Consider the following 21150-nt stretch of genomic DNA (forward strand, 5'->3'; position numbering starts at 1 on the left):
AGCATATGCAGCAGCAAAGACTTTCTGACAGCAGGTTGATGAGCAGGATGCCAAAGGTGCTGGAATTGCTGCTGAGCAGAGCCTGGCATAGCTCATGACCAAGAAAGCCATGTCAGCATATACAGGCAAGGCTGGGTGCTTCTGCAGGAGACAATCTTGCATATTTCAGTGGAAGGCATCTTTAGAAGCAGCAACTAATTCAACAGCTATTACAGGCCTTGGTCAAGTAAGAAAACTTCTTTTAAACACAGCAGTTGGAAAATGGCTTTCAAAATAAAAGTATTTAGCACAGAGCATGTGTTTGTGAAGTAAAAGCTCTAAGCTTGATTACAAAGTTGAGCAACACTTCATGCAATGTGATACAGGTGAATCCAAGCATTGCCTAGGCATAACTAATCTAAAGTTATGACTTGACTCCAGCTTAATTTAGGGAGAAATCAGCAAGCTGAAATTAGAGCAGCTATGAGTTGTTTTAACAAGACTTCCCTAAATGAAAACAATTCTGTGGAATGTCTCCAAATAGTTTTCACTCGAGATATAAGCTCATGGATATTTGGCAACAAATACTGACCATAGAGGAGACATGAAATGGAAGGAACTGGCTGCACCATCAGCTGGCTTGCTCAGAAAGAGGATGATGAGTAAGTTTGCAAAAAGTGAGCTGTAAATAGATGGAGCAGGGAGGGTAAGGGACCCTCCTTTTTGTGCATTAGTTTAGGCAAGAGCATCTCTGATAGCAACAGTGCAAACCCTTGTTTTGCTTAAGACTTTCCTGGATGAACTGATTTTGTGTATTACCCATTCCTCAGTTCCAGCCCAAAAAACAACAAACAGGCTGTAAGTGTAGCTGGACATCTTTATGGAGAAAGCAACACACCTCTGCAGCATGAAAAAACATGCAGGTCTCAACCAAATGCCAAGGGAGGTAGAATTAAACCTCCAGGTAAACCAACCAAAAGATATCTTTTATCAACTTTAAAAACAAAGTTTAGATGGGTGCTTGTCCAGAGCAGTGTGAGAAAATCTGCTGTGGCTTAAACTGTCTTCTTGCAGCTGGATAGCAAGCTTTCCTCTAGACACCCATCTAGACAAGGATTTCCTGCACACTGAAATGAGTTTGATGCAATTTCCTTTCTGTGGCATGACACAACCATGGGTCAGTATGATTAACAAGAAGAACTAAATGCAGAGCTCTAGCACAACTGTGAAGGTGACTGAATTCTTCAGTTATGATTACTTTAGATGACTTGAGAAGAAGGGAAGAATGATTTGGCCCTTAATGAAAAGCAGGCTTTTGGAAAACTTTGAAATGCAATGTTAGGGCAGCACTACTCAGTAAGACTGTGAAATTAAGGGCTCCAAAAGCAAACTTTGCATCTGATTTGAAGCTTTATCCTAAAGTCCAAAGTCAAGCATACTGGAAATTAATTAATAAATCTTTGTTATGCTCATCAGATGGGTGGATTAGAGGATATGATGGTCTAAGAACTCTGCAAGAAGCATGAAATTTGAGTGATTGATAAGCAGTAGTGGAGATACAAGCCAAGAAGCAGCACAAAAATTTGAAGACCACCGGCCACATAGTCTGCTCCTGCCAGAGAAGGGGCTTGGCTGGAGCTTGCAACGAGCTGCAAAATGAATTCTGGTAGACAAGGAGAAAAATTTCCATGAGGAAATACTCAGAGCTGCACACATTCACAACGTTTTTTGTTAAAAAAAAAGGATCAGATTTGTTGAGGAAAAAAAAATAAATGTAAGGTCAAATATGAGAATAGAATAATGCCACTTCAACTGCTTCATCCTTGGCTGTCAACATGTGTAAGACAGAAGTCCTCAGAGGTAGAAGACCAAACAGTCCCAACCCATAAAGGAGGAAGGAGGGCAGCACAGCATGGATCCTCTCAAGAGAAAGCTCTCTGGGGCAAAAGCAGATGCCAAAGCTAGCACAACATCCTGTTCACTGGAAGACAGGGCTGAACACTTTGCACTTAGTCACACAAAATGTGAATCTTTTAGCTGGATTTCCATGAGGAAACAGGTGGAAGGACAGATTTCTGTCTTCCTTGCTTCCTCTGTCTTGCATCTGATGCAACCATTCTCTCTTTTTCTGTATTACCAGGGCAGTAAAAGAACATGAAAAGCAGGATGTGCCCTTCTTTTAAAAAGCAGAAGCCAAAAACCTGAACATGAAATGAAAATAGCTTTATATCTTTTACTCTCCTTGGCAGGAAAAACATATCAGCCAGAATGCTGTGAGTAATAACTGTCAAAGACAGAATGCCAAATGAAGAGCATGCAGTGAAGTAAAAATAAATGTTAAAAAATCACCAGAAAAATAAAACTTCAAACAAACTCAAAATATCCTTTAAGAAAGCAAAGCATACTTTAAGAGTTAACAATCACAATGGGAAGTTTACTTTTAGAGCAGATGGACCTATAATTCACAGATTAATAGCGATTATCAACTATATTCTTGTTTCAGGTGGCAAGTGATGGGACTAAATGGCCTTAGATTCAATCCATAGCTGAGACCAAAACATCCAATGTAATTCACAATTTACAATGAGGTGGGCTCATACACACACATTGTATGGACACAGAACACACACATGCAAGGGAGGAACAGATGCATTCTCACTGCATTAAGGCTGGGCAGCTCATCAGCAGCAAACTGACTTCAGCTTACAGACAGGTATGTGCACAGAGAGTAGCCATAAGTGGGTAGCAGTGGCACAATTTACAGGTGTAGATAAACCAAACCAGTTCAGAGGACTGAAGCTATTGCTTGATGATTTTGAAGCACACTCACTGTTATAACGTCTGTAGCTGTCAATCTTTGCCGGTGCCACTCTGTACAGAATTGTCCCTTCAAAGGCAGATTTTCCTGACAGCAGGCAAGAGAAGGAAAGACAAAAAGAAGAGAAGGGGCAGGGTGGGGGTAAAGAGATCGAGTGATGGCAAAAAGAAGGGAAAGGAAGAGGTTTTAATCTGTATTTTCAGTCAGTGATATTTAAAAGCCTCATTAGCAAAATGACGAGAACATTAGTAAACATATCTGATTGTACATGAAGTTAAAATATTCTTACTGCATGTATGTCAGATAACAGAATCTCATGATTTTGCTAAAGCTGTTATTTAAATGTCCAACAGAATGCACTCTTCTTAGGTTTGGTCTGTTGTCCATCAAGTCGTGAGACTTGCAAATAAAATTATTTGTCTGTTTTATGCAGCCTTGCACCAGGGAATCCTGAAAAATATTATTTCTGCAATGATGTACTCACAGTGGCTCAACATTCCTAATGCAGATGTAGTGCACTTGAACAAGCACAGCTGACATCCAAACAAGGGAATGAAATACTCACATTTCTTTAATGTACCAGGATCCTGTGAGCATCAGAAATACTGCATCTTTCCAAGAGGACTTACTAGAAATATTTTGGACATGGGAACTGGTCTTAAACAGTCCTTAGTAAAAAGGATAGGATATGAAAACCAGAATAAATTGATTTTTCAGCTAAAATCAGGTGTAACTTGGCACTGATATTAACAAAAGTAAAATTATAAAATTAAGCGGGAAGAAGCAAAACAACAAAAACCAAATCCCACTTCCCATCTTAGATATTTAAGGTGTTGTTTTTATTACAAAATCCATCAACTATTTTTTTTTTTCACTGCTAGTGAGATAGCTCATACACTGATATTTAGGACACAAAATTCAAGTGAAGGTAAAGGCATGAGCAGTCGAAGTGTTTTGTGTGTCTAGTTTAAAAACCCAGACAATCCCAAGAATATACAACTGCCAGCTTGTTCCCAATCTCCCCTAGGTATACCATCACAAAAATTGATGTATTTGGTAAAATTTTATAGCAAAATAGCCAGTGTATGTGAATTGTCCCAACACAATCACACCCAGTCTGGTACCAAGAATGTGTGGGATTTTTTTTTTTCCTGTATATCATTCTGTTGGACTTTCAGGCAATGAAAAGCTATACTTATTTACATATTATAAAAAGCTAATTCTTTGTTTTGTTCTTGCAGTTTCATTAATAACAAAATGTTTTCATTGCCTTAATTTTATGTAATGAGGAAGTAAAAATGCTACAAATCCATCTTTACACTTTCTTTTTACAAGATACCATTAAAAGAGTGCCATTAAAACAGTCAAACATCAACCCACTGCTAAGAGAAGAGTAAGTTAAGCTTCATGACACTGTGGAGAGAGACAGACAGTAATGGAAATCTAAAGTTTTAAGAACTCAAAATAGAGGAGGTTGCCTAAGTGAAGCATCAGCTGATGAGTCTATCATCAGTTCTAATTCCAGCAGCCAGGACTTTTCCTGGGTCATCACTAACAGGTTCTAAAAACTGTTGATAGATACCATGAGGCCCAGCTAGTCAGGGAACACACATCAGAGACAGCAAGGCACAAAGAGCCAATGCTGTCATGTCACTGCTGTGAACATGCTAAATGCTTTTGGAAATAACCTCCTCAGTGTTAAATTGTGATGGTCTCAAATTGAATTTTTCTTACTACATGTCAACTTTTTGCTTCTCAACAGGTTTTATTGACTAGAAGTGGTATTAAAATAGTCTTAAAATTAATACTGTAAATATGGGAAAAATTAATACCGAGAAACATGGAAAATAATCTTATAATCCATGTATCCAATATAGTAATAAATTGATAATGCCTACTACTTGCTCATGCTGTAACAGTGGGGCCAAGAAAAGCAATATTTTTATTCAAGAGCATGTTTTAAAGAACAAAGAACTCTGTTTACTCTAAGAGTATCTGATCCTGTCTGTACTTACATTCCAAACTGCACCTTTGAAGACAAGAAATTTGGCAATCACCTTACAGCTGGGATAAATATTTGAAAATCAAACAAACAACCCCCCAGATATTTTGATCTTGTTTTCCAGCCTGCTGAGCACTCATCATCGAGGGGAGGGACAGGTTCCCAAGTTAAGTCCCACAATCAGAATTCAGAAATATTTGACACTTCCAAAACTAGCTCCAGGCATTTTCAAAAAAGGAAATTTTTGCTCTGAATAAGCTTCTGAGATTAGTCTATTGCAGAACATTAAAGGAAACCAAGATAATTTCTTCTGGCTGTTTACTCTGAGCTGCCATAAAATTTACTTGGACATAATAAAACCAATAAAATCAGACAACATTTTTCTCTCCATTGAAGCTGGTGTAGACTGTAACAGAAGGACAGAGAAATATTTTTATTCCTAAAAAGCCAAGTAATATAATTTTTCTCTTCTGTATTTCTTTCACTTTGAGTTCACCAAAATTATATTTGCCCTTCAAAAATTCCCTTTATAGATGGTCAGTAAAATGTGATTTAAAAATAAAATTAAATTTAACCAAGACATTAAATTTAATTATTAACTTAAAATACTCATGTGTTTGCATGGTTCTCCACATATCCTGCACTATTTTCCCAGGTCTCACAGTAAATCTGCCACTGAGCAGAACCTCAGTGGCTGTCCAGGGTTTGAGTTCAATGCCTGGGTACAACCCCTCACCCAAGTGCCAGCTTGATAATCTAGAATTCATATTCAAGGTTTCCACCTTGCAAAGTCCTGTGATACTGATGTATTCAAAGTTTCCAGACAAAAACAAAGGAGTCAGTGGAGATTTTAGGTGCTGTCACATCTTGTCATCCATGGAGGAAGGAGCTGATCTACAGGCATGAACACACATCTTTTTCAGATGTAACCTAGAGCATTTCACCAGTGCTACTAACCTGAGGGCCAAATCTTGCAGGGTTTACTTTTTCATTTTGCATTTTACTATTTTTTCAGACTAAATATGGAATGAGATTATCATACCTAGTCACTTGTGTAAACTTGATATTTTTGTGATCTCATGGAGATTTTCAAATCCATATATTCAGTGTGCCTGAACAGAGCCTCATAAGCACTATGTGTCAGAAAGCAGCAGCTGTATCATTCACACAAATCATACATAGAAAAAATTGAATTGATGCATATTGCCCATAGTTCTTTTAAGGGAATGCAATCCTTACATTGATAGTTTTACTTGAAGCAAAATAAAATTAAAATGCCCATAACAATCTCAGCATTCATTGAGTCACTGTCTCTCTTTCAGGAGGTTTAAAGGGCTCTTTTGTTTTAAAGGCATATCTAACAGCTCCTCATCTTAGATAGACACAAAGCACCTTCAAATAACTAAATTGAATACAAGAAAGTAGGAAACCCATCTCCCACCTACAGTCACCTTCAATTTATTTAAAGACACAAGAACAGTATTGGTGTTACTGCTGTCTTCTCCAGACAAGCATCACAGGTCTGGGCTCCACTGGAAGTCAGAAACAGACCACAAGCCCAACTTTGAACAAAGCATGGGCCATAATGGACATCCACAGTTAATGCTTTGTGGCTGCTTTTGCACACTCCAATGTATGTTTTCATTAAAAGCCATTTTTTTAGGATGCTTATTATTAAGCATATATAACCAAATAACCTGGGGAAAGAATATTCATTCATTCATATAGAAAAAATTGGGGTATTCCATCCTGAGCAGTATCACCTACCTTGTACACTTACATACTACAAAACACTACAGACTCCAGAGCTGAAATTACTCTGCACAATTAGTTCTTCCAGACTCACTGTGTTTATAATGACCATAATTCATGATAGCATATACAGATTATAGAAAGCAGTTTGCAATCTCACTGAAACATGCACCTTCACTTAAAGCCCTTTCATCCCTCTCCATCACATTAAAATTTTAAAGTTTAAAATATGTTCATTCCACTCTGATGGAATGTTACATTTAAATATCTTGAACAGCACTGACCACAAGACTAGGTCACCAGCACACATTCTAAAGAAAATGTACCCCATTACAAAAAATATATCAGATTTTCATCATTGCAGAAGTTAGAGTTTTCAGGGTCTTATTTCTGTGGTATAGAATAAGGATGACAAATTTGTCTTAAGTGGAAAAATGAGAAAAAAGAAGAACGTATTAAAGTTTTCTACATCTTATTGACAGAGTAAACTATAAAGGTTTTGGTAAATTTCAGCTGAAATCAGCTTACAAAGATCTTGGTAGTCCTTTGACTTCTGCTTATTCAGAGATCTCAGGAGAACACTACACAGCAATGAACACCTGTAGTGCTAAAAACAGGATGATCTTGGCAAGTATTGTGGAATTTGCTTGAAATATGTAAATAGAATTTACTTATTTTTTTTCTCAGAAGATTCAGATTTGATCACTGAATTAAGGAAAAAAAAAAGTAGTATCTGCTTGAAGAACATAAAAAACCATGGAGACCAACAGCTTTCCATTGCATATAACAGGACATTTTTTGTTCAGTTTATTCTTTATGAGAAGTTATAAATAGGACAACCCACTCCCATGCTTATACTATTGCAAACTTAGTTACCAAACATGCTTTTCACCTGCAGCAGCACTGGCCCACTGTAAATGAGAGAACAAAGTCCATGTCCCAGTTCTGGCCTTTTCCCCTTTGGCTGCTGGGGCAGTGGGTGTCGGAGGTGATAGAAACATGCTCAGCACCTGGAGGGAAAAAGTGCTGCATGTCCCACACCAGTAATTATGAATCCTTACATCTATTGGAGTTGTTACAGAAGGCATGGCACTTTAATCCCTCCATTTTAAATAAGCCACTTTGTAGATGTTTGGATACTTTCCATGCCTAAAGATAAAAAAATCCCTTGCAATCAATTTTTAATTATAAATGTAGACACCATAACCTCTCTTCAGTTTGTTGTGGCTCAACAAGTCTTAAACAGCTCAGAGAGCACTGACAATGTTGCAACTCAGGTAGCACTGCAGGTATAATGTAAATCATAGAACATGGCATTCAAAAACACTTCCAAGCAAGAGATAAGAATGTGCTATCATATCAGTGTGTTATGAGCTAGAGACACAGACATACATACAGAACATCAATAACAAGTTTTTCTTACTTGACTTCATTTGCTCCTCCTGTGCTATTCCAACATCATCAGAATCAGAGAGCTCCTTTATGAAGTTGGAAGGAAACATGCCAGTCTTTCCATTAAGAATACCTTCCCACCAGCCCTCTTCCACCTGCACCAAGACAAAAAATGGGGTTTTTACATAAGCAACACCTTACTGAGCACCATTATATACATTCAAGAAATAATAGTAATAGCTCTGAACAGTTTATAATAATTAATTTCAGGTTAAGGAGCACATGGCATAGGCTCCAAGCCAGAACACCTCTCTTTTTTTTCTTCATAAGTGAAAACAAGAGGGATGCTTGAACCCATCTGTAAATGTCAGCAGTGCTGACAGCAGTCAGAAGCACAGATGAGCATTAAATAAAAGGACAAAAGAGCAACTAGAGAGTACAGTGTGTCTCTACATTTCAATTTTTATGAATATCCATTCAATCAGTAAATTTTCAGTGCACACTTTGTGGCTATTCAAGACCATCTTAATGGATGTGATTTGCAGATTCTGTTTGAATTCCATAAGCAATCAATGATGAAAGAAAAATACCTACAAAGGGCTACTCAGAGAATCTAATTTAGATATCTTAATAGAATGTGAACATTCTTGCCTTGCCCATCAAAATCAGAAATTTTGTATTTTAAAAATTAAGAATGCTGCTACATCATTCATGTGTAAATGTCAGAAACATGTGGAGAGCAAAGAACAGTACTAATGCATATTTGACTCAAGATTTACAAAGAGGTACTGAAATACATAATAATGTATCAGGAGGAGGGACACTACCTAGCCGAAACCCAACAGAAAATATCACTTTAAAATTGCAAACTCTCTCCTCCATAACCCATCCAAGATTGAATAGTGGTGTCAGGCAGTGAAATGACAGCCCTTAGAAATGCCTTTAGGTTATAATAGCACAGCAAGAAATGACTGATTATATTCATCAGCTAAACACACCCTTGATAGAGAAATGTTTTTCATCTGTCAGACACTGTCCCTTCACTCAAAATATGACAGGGGAGGACAGTGTAAATCTGTGACACATCAGTCTCCAATAATGTTTGACTCATTTCTTTCCTGCCTACTTCCCCCCCAGTTATGAAAAGAGAAAGTTAACTTTACTGTTAAAATAAAAACAACCCACACTTTAAATGAAGTCAGATAATTATTACAGAAAAAATCCTTTTCAGTTATCTGTGAAAAATTTAAGTCCTTAGGAAATAAATCTCATAGTAATACAACCAAATATTTCCTCAAGATATAGAGGAATATATGCTTTTTTTTCAACATAGCTGCATGAGACACTTTAGTAAAAATCTCATATTTCTTGATCTCATGAGTTGAACTTTTGCTTTAATTTGAAAGTGGTTCAGACTATTTAATTTCAATATGTGTCCCTGACAAAACTTGCCCTTTCTCCAATGCCTCAGTAGTACTGGTGAGCTCCAGCACATCTCTGGGAATTATCTTGCTCTTCTTACTATCTTGCTGCTACTTCAGAAGGTAGAATGCATACATATCACTCCATCACTTCAGTGAGGTGGAGGATCTTCACATTACAGTATCAGAGTCTCTAAAAGGTAATATTTGCTTTCTTTTTTCTCTACATACTAATAAAAAGCAATATGGAAAACTGAAACTGCATGACACCCAGTACTCAGACTCTAAAAGCTGTATCACTAAAGATGATTTGATATAAATGGTATATTCCATATAAAAATATACTGTTACATAGAAAACACTCAAAATATCCAAGACTCTTAGAGCTATGAAATATTTCAATTTTTCTAATGCAGTATTCCAAGGTGGCTATATTGATTAGAGCTATATATAAAACCATAACTGCATTAGCTGATTGACCAGATTAATCAGAGGATTTACACAGTTCCCAAGATCCCTGCTTTCCAAGATGCTGAGATTACTTGACAAATAATGTGACCAATATTATTTAGTTCCATCTTTTCCTCAAGTAATTTTTGCTTGCTTAGTTCTTCCAGAGTAATATTTCAGAGTTTTCTCACTGTTAACATTAGCATTCTTTATGTGATGTTGATCTACAGATCTCTATCCATATGTATAGAAATACATATATACACACAAAGATCTTTGTACAGCTAAATCTAAACTGCACATGAATATACTCAGATAATTTATTAGCTTATTTTAGGTTTTTCAGCTGATTGAAAAATTTTCTGAAAATACCATGTCATATTCAATAATGCTACAAATTCAGAAGAAAAAATCTAAAGCAAAACCCAGGGGTTTATTTTCCTTGTGGAAAATGCAGAATCATGTTAGCAAGACATTACAGATTGAGGTCAAATCAGGCCTCTCAAAGATTTATTAGGAAATTTTCATCAAAAGTATCAAAAGCTTTAAGTATTTTAAACATTAAAGCTACCTGCTACATATCCTTAAGCCTCAAATCACACCAGATAGAGATTAATCCATACAATATAAGACACTAAAATATTTCCAGGATTTAGTTATCCTGAACTGGGGCAGTCCATTACCATATGGTTTGAAAAGTTGCAATAATTCACAGCCAATATAACCTTACAAATGAAAATCCATTATTCATGGGGGGTAATCCATCTGGAGGCACGAGCTCAATAAAATTTGTTACTGTGCTATTAAAACAAAATGCTTTCAGAATTTATACATTTACATCCTGATTTATGCCCAGCATTCACGTGCTGAACCAAACAATCTGAAAAGAGGAGGGCTTCATTTGGCATGTGCCTGTGCTGGAAAAGAAATTCTACCAGCAGCTGCTTGCCAGAAAATCTAGGACTGCCACAGCTGCTTGCTTACACCTTGCTATATAATTAATAAGCTGAAGTTGTTAAATGATTAAAATGTTCAGCTCTTTGGAATCACTGACCTAAAGTGTGTTTCCAATGAATTCCTGTATTGGTCTGTTCCACAGGATGTTCTACAACCTGCAGCTTTGCCTATGAGGCTGACAGAGTACTCTCAGCTTAGCTGAGGCAAATGAAGGAAGCTATGAGTCAGGAAAGGTTTCAAATGGAAGAAGGTCTCCCTGAATTGTAACAGTGGTTTTGGGCTGTTGAAACTAAAACACAGCCCCAGGAATAAAAGCAATGCCAGAGGCAGGCAACAGGAGAGAGAGAGAGAAGGTCAAGGTCAACAGATTTTCTTTTGCTTTGAGAGAAATAGAGCACAGAAAGCAAAGGAAAAAAACTCCCTTAGTTAATAAATTCTAATATAAAACATGGAGCTCAAAGGACAAAAGCAATCACATGTTGAAAGGAAATTAAAAACATAGATTCTCAAGAGGCAAAATAAACAAATCACATCCACTGCCAATGGGAAACTAAATTATGGAAACAAGACCTCAAGAGAAGATGATGCCTACAGTGCCACTTGATGGCTTATTCTGGGAGTGCATTCAGAGAGAGCCATGCCCCTAAGGTGTCAGCCATTCCTTGGGATACAGCAGAATATACCTGGAAGCTGTTTGATAACTTGGGTGCAGAAGGCAAAAATTAAAAACTGCACAAGTACTTTGTACAAGGGAATCTTTTCAGCTTCAAGGTTCTTTAAAATAAAGTGTAAAAAAATGTGCTTTGGGTATTTTTGTTTGTTTGATTTTGTGGTTTGGGTTTTTGTTGGGTTTTTTTAACATCATCTTCTAAATAAGAAACTGAGGGAACACGAAAGTGACCACGTAGAACTTGGATGACATTATATGGACTCAGTGGTACTTGCACCTTCATTTCCCCAAAAAATGTCCCCTATCACATGAACTAACCAAATTAGAAGTAGTCATAGAAATCCTGATGAACAACTTGTTAGAAGAGAATCTGAAAGATCTGCCACAGCATTTCACAGAAAAGTAACTGAGGGATGTGAAACTCCAGTATTATTCCCAGCTGTTTTCTTGCCATTTATACAGTTCTGTGTTTGTGGCACAGACCATTCCCTCATTACACTTAAATATTCATTCCCCTTTCAACTCTATAGATGCCAAAATAAGACACTGTAAGAAAAAACCAGCTCAATCCCCATTTTATCATGTTCTTGGACATAGTTTGCACCACTTTATCTGATGACAAGAACAAAAAAACCACATCCACTAATCTTGCAAATAAGAGGCAACAGGTTTGTGAAAATTCAGTTTGCATTTTTATAATTTCAAAAGTCACTGATAGGATTTGATCATGTAATATACAGCAACATTACCTAAAGTCAAAGAATAACTCAGTGGTATTACAGAAAGTCTCAGTCAAAGACTTGTGGGCTTAGCTCCATGCACTACACATTGGCAAAAAGCTGATTTCTCAGCAGGAGGAGCCCAAAAGGTGTATAGCAGCACAGTGAGAGAGTATTCCCAAATGCAAGCAGCCTCAGAACTCTTGAATGACATGCCAAATGTCCTTACCCTCATGCTATGGGTTAATTATCTGGCATGCCATGAAAGTGTAAGGGTGAAACATAATTGGAATTCAGATATCTGCATTTAATAAGACAATTAGTTACAGTTGTATTTTGGATCAGGTGTAATTAGAGTTAGAGCTAATGAGGTAGGAAAATGACAAGTAAAAAGGTATCAATCACACAATAAACGTGAACATAAACAATGAAGAAAATGCTTCTCTTGTTAGTTTTAAATGTACTTTTAATTTAAGTCTGATAATTAATTTCTCATGGGTATCAGTGTCCCTGCAGTTATGAAAACCTATTTTAATGACAAGCATTTTACCTATTGTGTTGAACATTTCATCTTATTATAATTAATTTCTAACTAGGACAAACAGGAAGGCACTGTGAATTCTGAACACATACAACCTCTCTGGATATCCATCTGATCACAAGTTCAAAACTCACACTTGCTGTGGTTTCAATCCACTCTACAGCCCCCAATCACTTCTGCAACAACTGGAATTTCCCATTTAACCTACCATTACTATAGACATAAAAACCTTTCCAAGATACCTTATCCCATCTGCTGGCACCAGGAAGAAGGATCTGGGCAGCTTTGGATGCTGTTATGTACCCAGAGGTGGGAGAAGGGAAGACATCCTCATCTCAGCACATCCCCTGTGGTGTCAGTGTAACCTATTTTCACTGGGAATCTGGGGAAACACTCTTGGACACTGCTGGAGGCAGCTGAGACTTTTGCTCCCTTCTGTCAACCCTGTGCTGGGGGCAGTGATTTTGAACAGACTGAGGAGGGGCAGAACACATTTATTTAAGAATGAAATCAGCTTTTCTTTTCAACAGGAAATTTTAATGAGTTGTTCAACCAGAAGCAACATCTTAACATGTTGGGGTTTTTTTTGCTCTATAAGTACAATACAGACAGTATTTTGGCCTAAATAATACCTGTTTTAGTTTGCTGTAACTTAGGAATTTGATTTATTTTCAACTAAACAGAAATCCATGGAGATTTTCAAATATTAATCCAAGTTAATTAAACCAATGAATTCAACTAATACAACTTTCTTAGGAAGATACAATAAAATACTATCTGTGGGAATCTGAGACCTATTAATGAATAAAGAGATGGGATAAAAGAGCAACTGGAAATAGAAAGTGAATTACCATTAATGTTCCAGTTACTGAACTGCTCTAAACAATGTGGAAGATATCCAGTTTTTAATCCTGAGTAATGATAAATAAAACCTGTATTTTACAGGAATTATCTCAAATGTTGCCTATGTGGAAAGGCTTTTTCTCATTCTTTGGAGGGAAGTTTGCAGAACACAGCATGATTTTGCCCCCTGCAAAAAAAATCCCTCAACTTTCACCACTGAGGAAGACATATTTTTAAGCAATAAGTCACTCACACCAAATATTCATCATTTGAAATAAGAAGCATTGTATAATAACAAAACCACTATGAATTCTATTTCAATGCAATGAGTCTTTACGTGGCATTACCTAAAAGCAGAAAGGTTAACAATTAAATCAGCACATCCATTGGTGCAACTTTCTGCATCAAATCAAGTTCCTATTTCAAAAGAAAAATCCTGCTCTATTTTTTTTTTTTAATTATGGCAAGAGCAGAAGAGGAAATTAAACAAGTGTTCAGCATCAACAGCTTGGTATCAAACATAATGGAAAATGAAGGTCCCACAACAATAGTTCCTGAAGCACTGAGAGTTTTTTTTTTAAAATTTCCTATTTTCCCTGCTCTACTAGCTAATCTACTTTCATCCAAAAGAGCAATCCAAGTGGGTCTCAAAAAACATGCCCTTAACTATAAGCACACACATGCAAGTACATGGAATGTTTCACTTTTATAGTTCTACATTTTTCAATTTTAATGCAGACATTTTCAGTCTCTTTTGGATATTAATAAATAAGGCATTTATAATTAAGTTTTTAAAATTTAAAAAAAAAAGACAAGACATACATTCCATAAGAGATGCCTAGTGTGTAATCTAAATTATTTAATCAAATAATTCATTCAGGAGAGTAAATTTGTTGGCTGGATACTAGGAAAAGGTTTTATTCCATCAATTTACTCTTAAAAGACACAGACTTCAAACTTCAAAGTAGTATTTGTATGTGAGGGTCAAATATACCTCAAGTTGCCCAATCACAACAGTTCATATGATGTCATGAAACACATTATAATATGGAGTTTACAATATAACAAAAATGTGCTCTCATAACCTTAAATTCCCTCATTACAAAACTGCTCACAGACAGAATAAGTGACACATCAGGTCTGATTCCAGGGGAAGAATGATGTGCAGAGCTGGCATGCACAGCTAGGTTAGAGCAAAACCAGTGATCACTAAGCTTCTTACATTCAGATGTGAGAATTTAATCTCTTATAAGAAAATGCTGGATGCCATGTAGATCACAGCAGAATTTATATTATTTTTGAACTGATTGCTTGGGTGACAGATTCAGGAAAAAGTAAATTAACTATATATCCTTGACCAGAAAATCAATGTTGAATTACTAACTGCTGAGTCATGGCAGAGAAAAAATATCCTACAAATAAATGATACAAACTGAAACACACATTATATGGGCTGCCTCAGCAGACTAAGCTCTTCTTTTTAAAGCTAAGTAAATAAGAATAAATGAGTTTAAATGCATTCTACTTAAAGGATGCATGTTATCATTTTGACTTTGGTCCTCATGCTATTAAGCTTCGGATGATATTTGTAAAATCCTAGTGGAGCACTGAAGGTATTGGGAGCAAACATTATTTCTTGATCCTGCAGCCAGAGTCACCCATGCAAAGAAAATTTCTGTCTCTCTGTCCAAGCTTGCACAATTTGTTCCCATTTCATGTAATTAATTTTCCACATCCAGTTCTAACCAAAATAAGTGCATCTTGAGTCTCTAAATATTTTGTTGGGGAGAGGGGGTTATTTAGTTTTAGGGGTTTTTTAAACTGATTAAGACCAAAAATGAAATCCTTAAAATTTGTTGCCAAAGGTGACAAGAGAGAAACTCCAGTAGAGATTAAAGTAAATTTCTTAAATGTGTTTAACTTTGCAAAGGTAGTTTTTCCCTGTGGCTGGCTTACTAAAACTGTGAAAAGTTTCTTCTGCTATAATCTTTGGTTCTTCAGAGATGTAAATTCGAGAGCTCTGTAACACAAACTTAGAGCTCTTTCCCTGAACAGAACTCTGAAACAACAACTGATATAAAATCAGCAGAAATGCTACAGAGGAAAAAAAGTCACAAAATCCATAAGAAAAAACCAACATCCCCAAATCCCCAACAGTAACCCAAACCAGACAGGTCAGTATAGCAGAGAAGAAAAATGTCTGGTTTAAATTATGTACTGAGGAGCTGAGCATGCACAAGACAAGTCAGAAATGCATGTATGTATATTGAATTAAAGATGTGCTCACCTCTCCCACAACTTCAATGATGTCGCCAACTTTTAATTCCAATTCATCTTCATTTTGAGGCATATAACTGAAAGCCACCTGACATCTCCTTCTTCTGTTTCTCTCTCCTGAGGGAAATGAAGGAAATGGGAAAATCGTAAAATGGAAACAAAATTCCATGCCAAACACAAGCCAGAGGAAAGTATTAAAGATGAAAAATTATTATTTGAGTATTGTTATCAGAATCTGAATGTTTGCAATGTGTGGAAAAATTCCAAAAGCTAAAGCAAAAGACAAAGAGTGAAGCTCTCCCCAAAACATGTTCTTATACAGAAACTTTCCAACAAGCTGAAACACAAACCTCCACTCCTTAACCTATTAGAATTCTAATTTAACACCCAGCTTATGTATAAACTACACATATGGTCTATCTTGTTCTGGCTGAAAAATGTAAGCAATATTCTTACTATAGTTTTATTGTGCCTAAAACTATGTTCCTGGAGCCTCCACTGAAAACATTGGTATCTAAGACTGTGTTTTTCAACCTTCACTAGAACTTGTACTTCTACTCTGGCATCTGAAATGTTTTACTCACTTAAAGCTCATTCTAAAATTTACTTCCTTACTTATTGTAAAATTAAACTTAGACCTCTACTTTGTGTGAGTGGCTTAATATATTTCAATCCATCCAAAGGCTTTAATTCAATCTCTGCACTCCAATTTTTTTCTGAAGAATTCAGAGAGACTCCAACAGCAACACTTAGTCTATCTACCTAGATTTAACTTACAAAAAGAGCCAAAATTTAACTAATTTGGCTTCCTAATAACAGCATGGACAAACTTCACCCAAAGGATCTTTCCAGGTGTATTCACTACAGTTTCTCTTCTAGGCTAATGCTCTATACATGTGGTGTAGGCAAATCCAGAAACTGGAGGGCTGGGGAAGGGATCCAAAGCTTTTAAGGAAATAAGCTCTCAGCTGTACTTTTTTGTCCACAATTCTTTCACAGGTGTACACATAACTCATTAACCATTCTTTATATTTTTTTCACAGAATCATAGAATTGCTTAGGTTGGGAAAGACCTCTAAGACTGTTTAGTTCAACTGTTAATGCAGCACTCCCAAGTCCACCACTAAACCACATCCCTAAACTCCACATCTACATGTCTTCAAAATACCACCAGGAATGGTGATCACTTCCCTGGGCAACCTGCTCCAGTGCTTGACAACACTTTCTGTGAAGAAATTTTCCTAATATCCAATCTAAATGTCCCTTGGCACAACTTCAGGCCATTTTCTCTCATCCTGTCACTTGTCACCTAGGACAAGAGCACAGCTCCTACCTCACTACAAACACCTTTCAGGTGACTATAGTGAGTGTTGAAGTCCCTCCTCTGACTCCTTTTCTCCAAGCTAATCAAGCCCAGGTCCCTCAGCTGCTCCTCACTGGACTTGTGCTCCAGACCCTTGACCAGCTCTGCTCCTTTCTCTGGACATGCTCCAGCACCTCAAAGTCCTTCTTGCAGGGAAGGGCTCAGAGCAAGACATTGATCTGCTGGCTCATGTGTCCTCATTCCCTGTGACTGGAAGGATAGAGAAGAATACTGCTTGTGCTCCTGATCCCTTAAGCATCTGTCCCAAGGCCCTGAAGAATCAATCTCCTGATTGTCCTTAGCCTGCTGTCATCAACTTTACAGCTGCCTACCTGAGAAATCAGTAATGGACAAAAATCTGAGGGTTGTACTAGGGTAAGAACTTTTCCATCCACACCTTCAACCCTAGCCCCAGGGAGACTGCAGAGACCATAAAGAAGTGGGTTCTGTTGGTAGCAGTTTGGACACAGGGCATAGGCTGACATCACCTTGGTGACATTTCCATGGCAATGAACCATCATCCCCATGGTCCAGTTCCACTTGAAGAGCTACACACCCATTATGCCAAGGCCCCAGGGAGGTGGGACAGTCACAGAAACACTCTTGCTGCACCAGGCAGGAGCTCACATTTGTACACCCATACAGATCTATATATGTGTATGTATGTGCGTACACACACGTATTTGTAAGGTGCAATAATGTTAGGTTGAAGAAGATAGAAGACAACCATTGCAGTTGGGTCAGTAAGGTTAAGAAAAGTTTATTTGGATAATCAGCCAGACACTGGACATTATGTTAACAGCAATATTTCTCTTCTAGCTTGGATATCCAGGCTGTGAGTCCATAGCTTTGAGTAAGACCCCTTACTTGACACTTCTTCCTTCAGAGTTTTAAGAGAGATAAGTGAAAATACTCTGTTCCAGAGGTTTGCTTGCCAGATCTGCTGGCTTAATAGTAATTATAATTGAGATGAGAAAGCTTCCCTAAATTAAGTTGCTAAGCTGGCTGCTAACCTCTGCTAGTTGAAGTACAACTTGTTGATAGGAATAATGACTGTTTTGGAATTATGCAGTGGAGCAGAAGCTAAGAAGAGAGAATTTATTCAAAACACAGAATTCTCTGACTATTCTCTCTTCTCTAGAAGGTGTGCATTGTATAAACCATGCTATTTCATGCTATAATTTATATGCATGTATCCACACAAATATATACAGGCACTCCACACAAGTAAAAGTACTCTCTTAAGCTATTTCTCTTAACTTTTAAACACATTCAAAATACAGCAAAGTTGAAAGTGTAAACACTTTCTAAACATGGTCTTAATCTGAAATTAAATTACAGAAGTAGATTTTATGGTGAGTCTCTTTTTTTGTTCTACAATGTCTCTTGATAATCCTACTCTAGAGTGAATAGTGACAAAAAAGTTACAGATTTTTTTTTTCTAATCTATTAATTGAAGTTAAAGAAAGAAGGCAGAAAGGAATCCACTGATTTTAGCTTTCTGACAATATTTTTCACAGCCACTGCAATCCTGCATGAGTGGCAGCTTTTTGAATGTTAAAATTAATGCCTTAATGCAGTGCAACCAAACTCACTGAAATTGGCTCTTTTTTCTACCTACAGATGCCTGCTCATTCTTCACCATCTAAACTAAAATGGTCCTAAACTGACAACTTTACACAGCTGCATTCCAAAAAACTTAAATGTAAGAAATACTCTCTGTATTAAGGGCTTCTTTCTTTTGCAGGAGAGGCTGGCTATGACAGATTGCAGCTGTCATCCTATTCAATAATGAATATCATGTGAGTCTTGGAGAATATTCCTAAGAGTAAAAAATAAACACAATTCTGGATGTTAATAATACATCTGTATGAATCCTTCCCCCTACCAACCCATTAGCTTACATTATTACTGTATACAAAATCTAGTGAAAGTCTACATTTACTGCCATTACTCTCATGGTTGTCTCACTGCTCTCCCCTCTCCTTCCAAATTTTTATCTAAAGAAATACCTAAGTGAGGGGTAGGTAGCCAGCTATTTCTATACAGCTATTATAGCTATTTTTATATAGCTATTTCTTTACAGATTCTGTGTACCAATTAGTTGTTCTCTCTGATCTAATGCAAGACAACAGACCCAGGAGTGAATATCTTTGGTTTTAAGCAGAAGGGGCTGATGGTCCCTATGTGGATGCTAATGCTTGGTGCACTTGAGAAGAACATGAGAGTGTGCAGCCCTTATTCTACTGATGTGGCTAGAACAGGCTAACTTTAAAAGGTCTAAAGTTAAATGGGAAAAGGAAATAATTTGTATTTAGAAGTTTGAAACAAATAAGCAAACAAATAAGTCTTTGAGGGCACAAATATAATTTGTTTGTTCAGATCCCTAAAATGGCATTTTTGCCTCAGGCAGCAGGAGACTACAAAGGGGTTTCCTCCAGCTGCAAAATGCAAGAGAGAGCATAATTTCCATACATTTAAATGCTCCTCTGGCATTAGCAACAAAGACAAAAAAAGGAGCAATGACAACATGTTGGTGTTCAATGCTTACCTTTTTAAGGGGCATCAAAAGCTGAGGCAATGCTACACAAAAAAAACACACTGGCACTCACCTGCTGCCATCAGACCTAGGAAAGGTCACAAACTGACAGCTCATGATTAGCTGCAGCAGCAGCAAAATAGAAAGTAAACTATTTCAAAGTTAACTGGAATTCTCAAATCCAAACTACCTTTTTAAAAAAGAAAAACCAAACTTAAAACCACTGTAATGAAACAGACATTTTATATAAACATGTGCCTATGTAAGTGATTTATGGTGGTTTCTGTAGAGTCTAATTTTCACTGATGCCAATGTCTTTGTAGCCTATTCTGCCACTCTATTAGGAAAAAAATGACAAGTTGAAGAAATTTCCTGTCTCCTATTTCAGATTTTCCTGCACATGGAAAATTTGCCCACCAGTCTCAGTTTGACTTTCAATTCCTCCATCTTTAAAGCTATATCTGTAACTGGGGGAAACTGGTTCAGTTCAGTGTCTCCTAGACAAGCTGAGCTGTGATATGATTCAGCTACAAACCAGTTCTAAATTTAATAGGCAAAAAGACCAAAGGCAACTATTGCATAACTAAAGATGACTTATACACATATAGGTGTATATATTTTAATGGTATAGCTGCTTTGCACAGCCAGCCTTGGTGGTTACTTTATCACCTTTTTGGGTTTTTAAATAATTGAATTTTTGTCTTGGCTTAAGACAATTTAAAGGGGAACACTCTAAAATGAGTTTTCCCCCTTTGTTTTAACCAATTCCTTTCCACCAATAAGGAGAAGCAAAATATGGGTTATCCATTACAACTGCCAACATGTGTATTAAAATACACATTTTAAGAAAAAAGTTAGGACTGCAAATTTCTTTCCAAAAGTTAGATACTTTTGAGAAAACTACCTAATTAAGAGCAAACAGCATTAAAAATGTTAACTTTTTAAATTGCTTTAAGTGTATTGAAGATCAAATTATAAGACTTCAGATAAAGTCTTAAGTCATGTCAATTCTAATGTGGACTCCGTCACTATCTCCCACAACACAAGGTGTCCATCCTCTTTTACCCACCCACTAGCAAAAATACAAATCTGATTTTAGAAGGCACCAGAATGGTCAAGTTCTAATTTCCTTCTTTTCCTGGAGGGCTTTGGCAGTGTAATTCTGACATGGTATTTGACATGTCAATTCCAATTCTCTCATCACCCACATGCTGTTAAAAGGTGAATGGCTTTGGATGGATGACAAAGAAAACCTGCTGAGGTCTCTTCCCTATCTAGCAGAAAACAGAACTAAGATGGGAGGGAATGTTGGGTGGGGAAATATATATTGAGGGTGAAGATGTGTTTGTGGGAGGGTGCTGTTCAGTTTGGTTTTTTTGGTCTGGCTTGAATTTGTGACAATAATATACCAGAGAAGAGAAAGATAA

General features: G+C 36.9%; 1 protein-coding gene across 6 annotated transcripts in view; it reads right to left on the reverse strand.

Moving 5' to 3' along the window:
- SH3KBP1 (SH3 domain containing kinase binding protein 1) overlaps nt 1-21150 on the reverse strand; it is a 204131-nt gene that overhangs the window by 84411 nt on the left and 98570 nt on the right. For 3 of the 6 annotated variants that reach the window (XR_013775716.1, XM_079316942.1, XM_079316944.1), the window contains exons 4-6: nt 15832-15938; nt 7975-8098; nt 2810-2884 (exon numbers count right to left, since the gene is read on the reverse strand). Coding sequence is in view for 5 of the 6 variants with exons in the window: in XM_079316942.1 (XP_079173068.1) it covers nt 2810-2884; nt 7975-8098; nt 15832-15938 (306 nt within the window). In the remaining variant the exon portion in view is untranslated. Of the gene's footprint in view, nt 1-2809; nt 2885-7443; nt 7655-7974; nt 8099-15831; nt 15939-21150 lie in introns of those variants that run through there. The other 3 variants (XM_079316945.1, XM_079316943.1, XM_079316946.1) reach the window with 2 other exon arrangements.

Source organism: Erithacus rubecula (assembly GCF_903797595.1).
Source record: "Erithacus rubecula genome assembly, chromosome: 1".
In the NCBI taxonomy this organism is placed as follows: Eukaryota; Metazoa; Chordata; class Aves; order Passeriformes; family Muscicapidae; genus Erithacus; species Erithacus rubecula.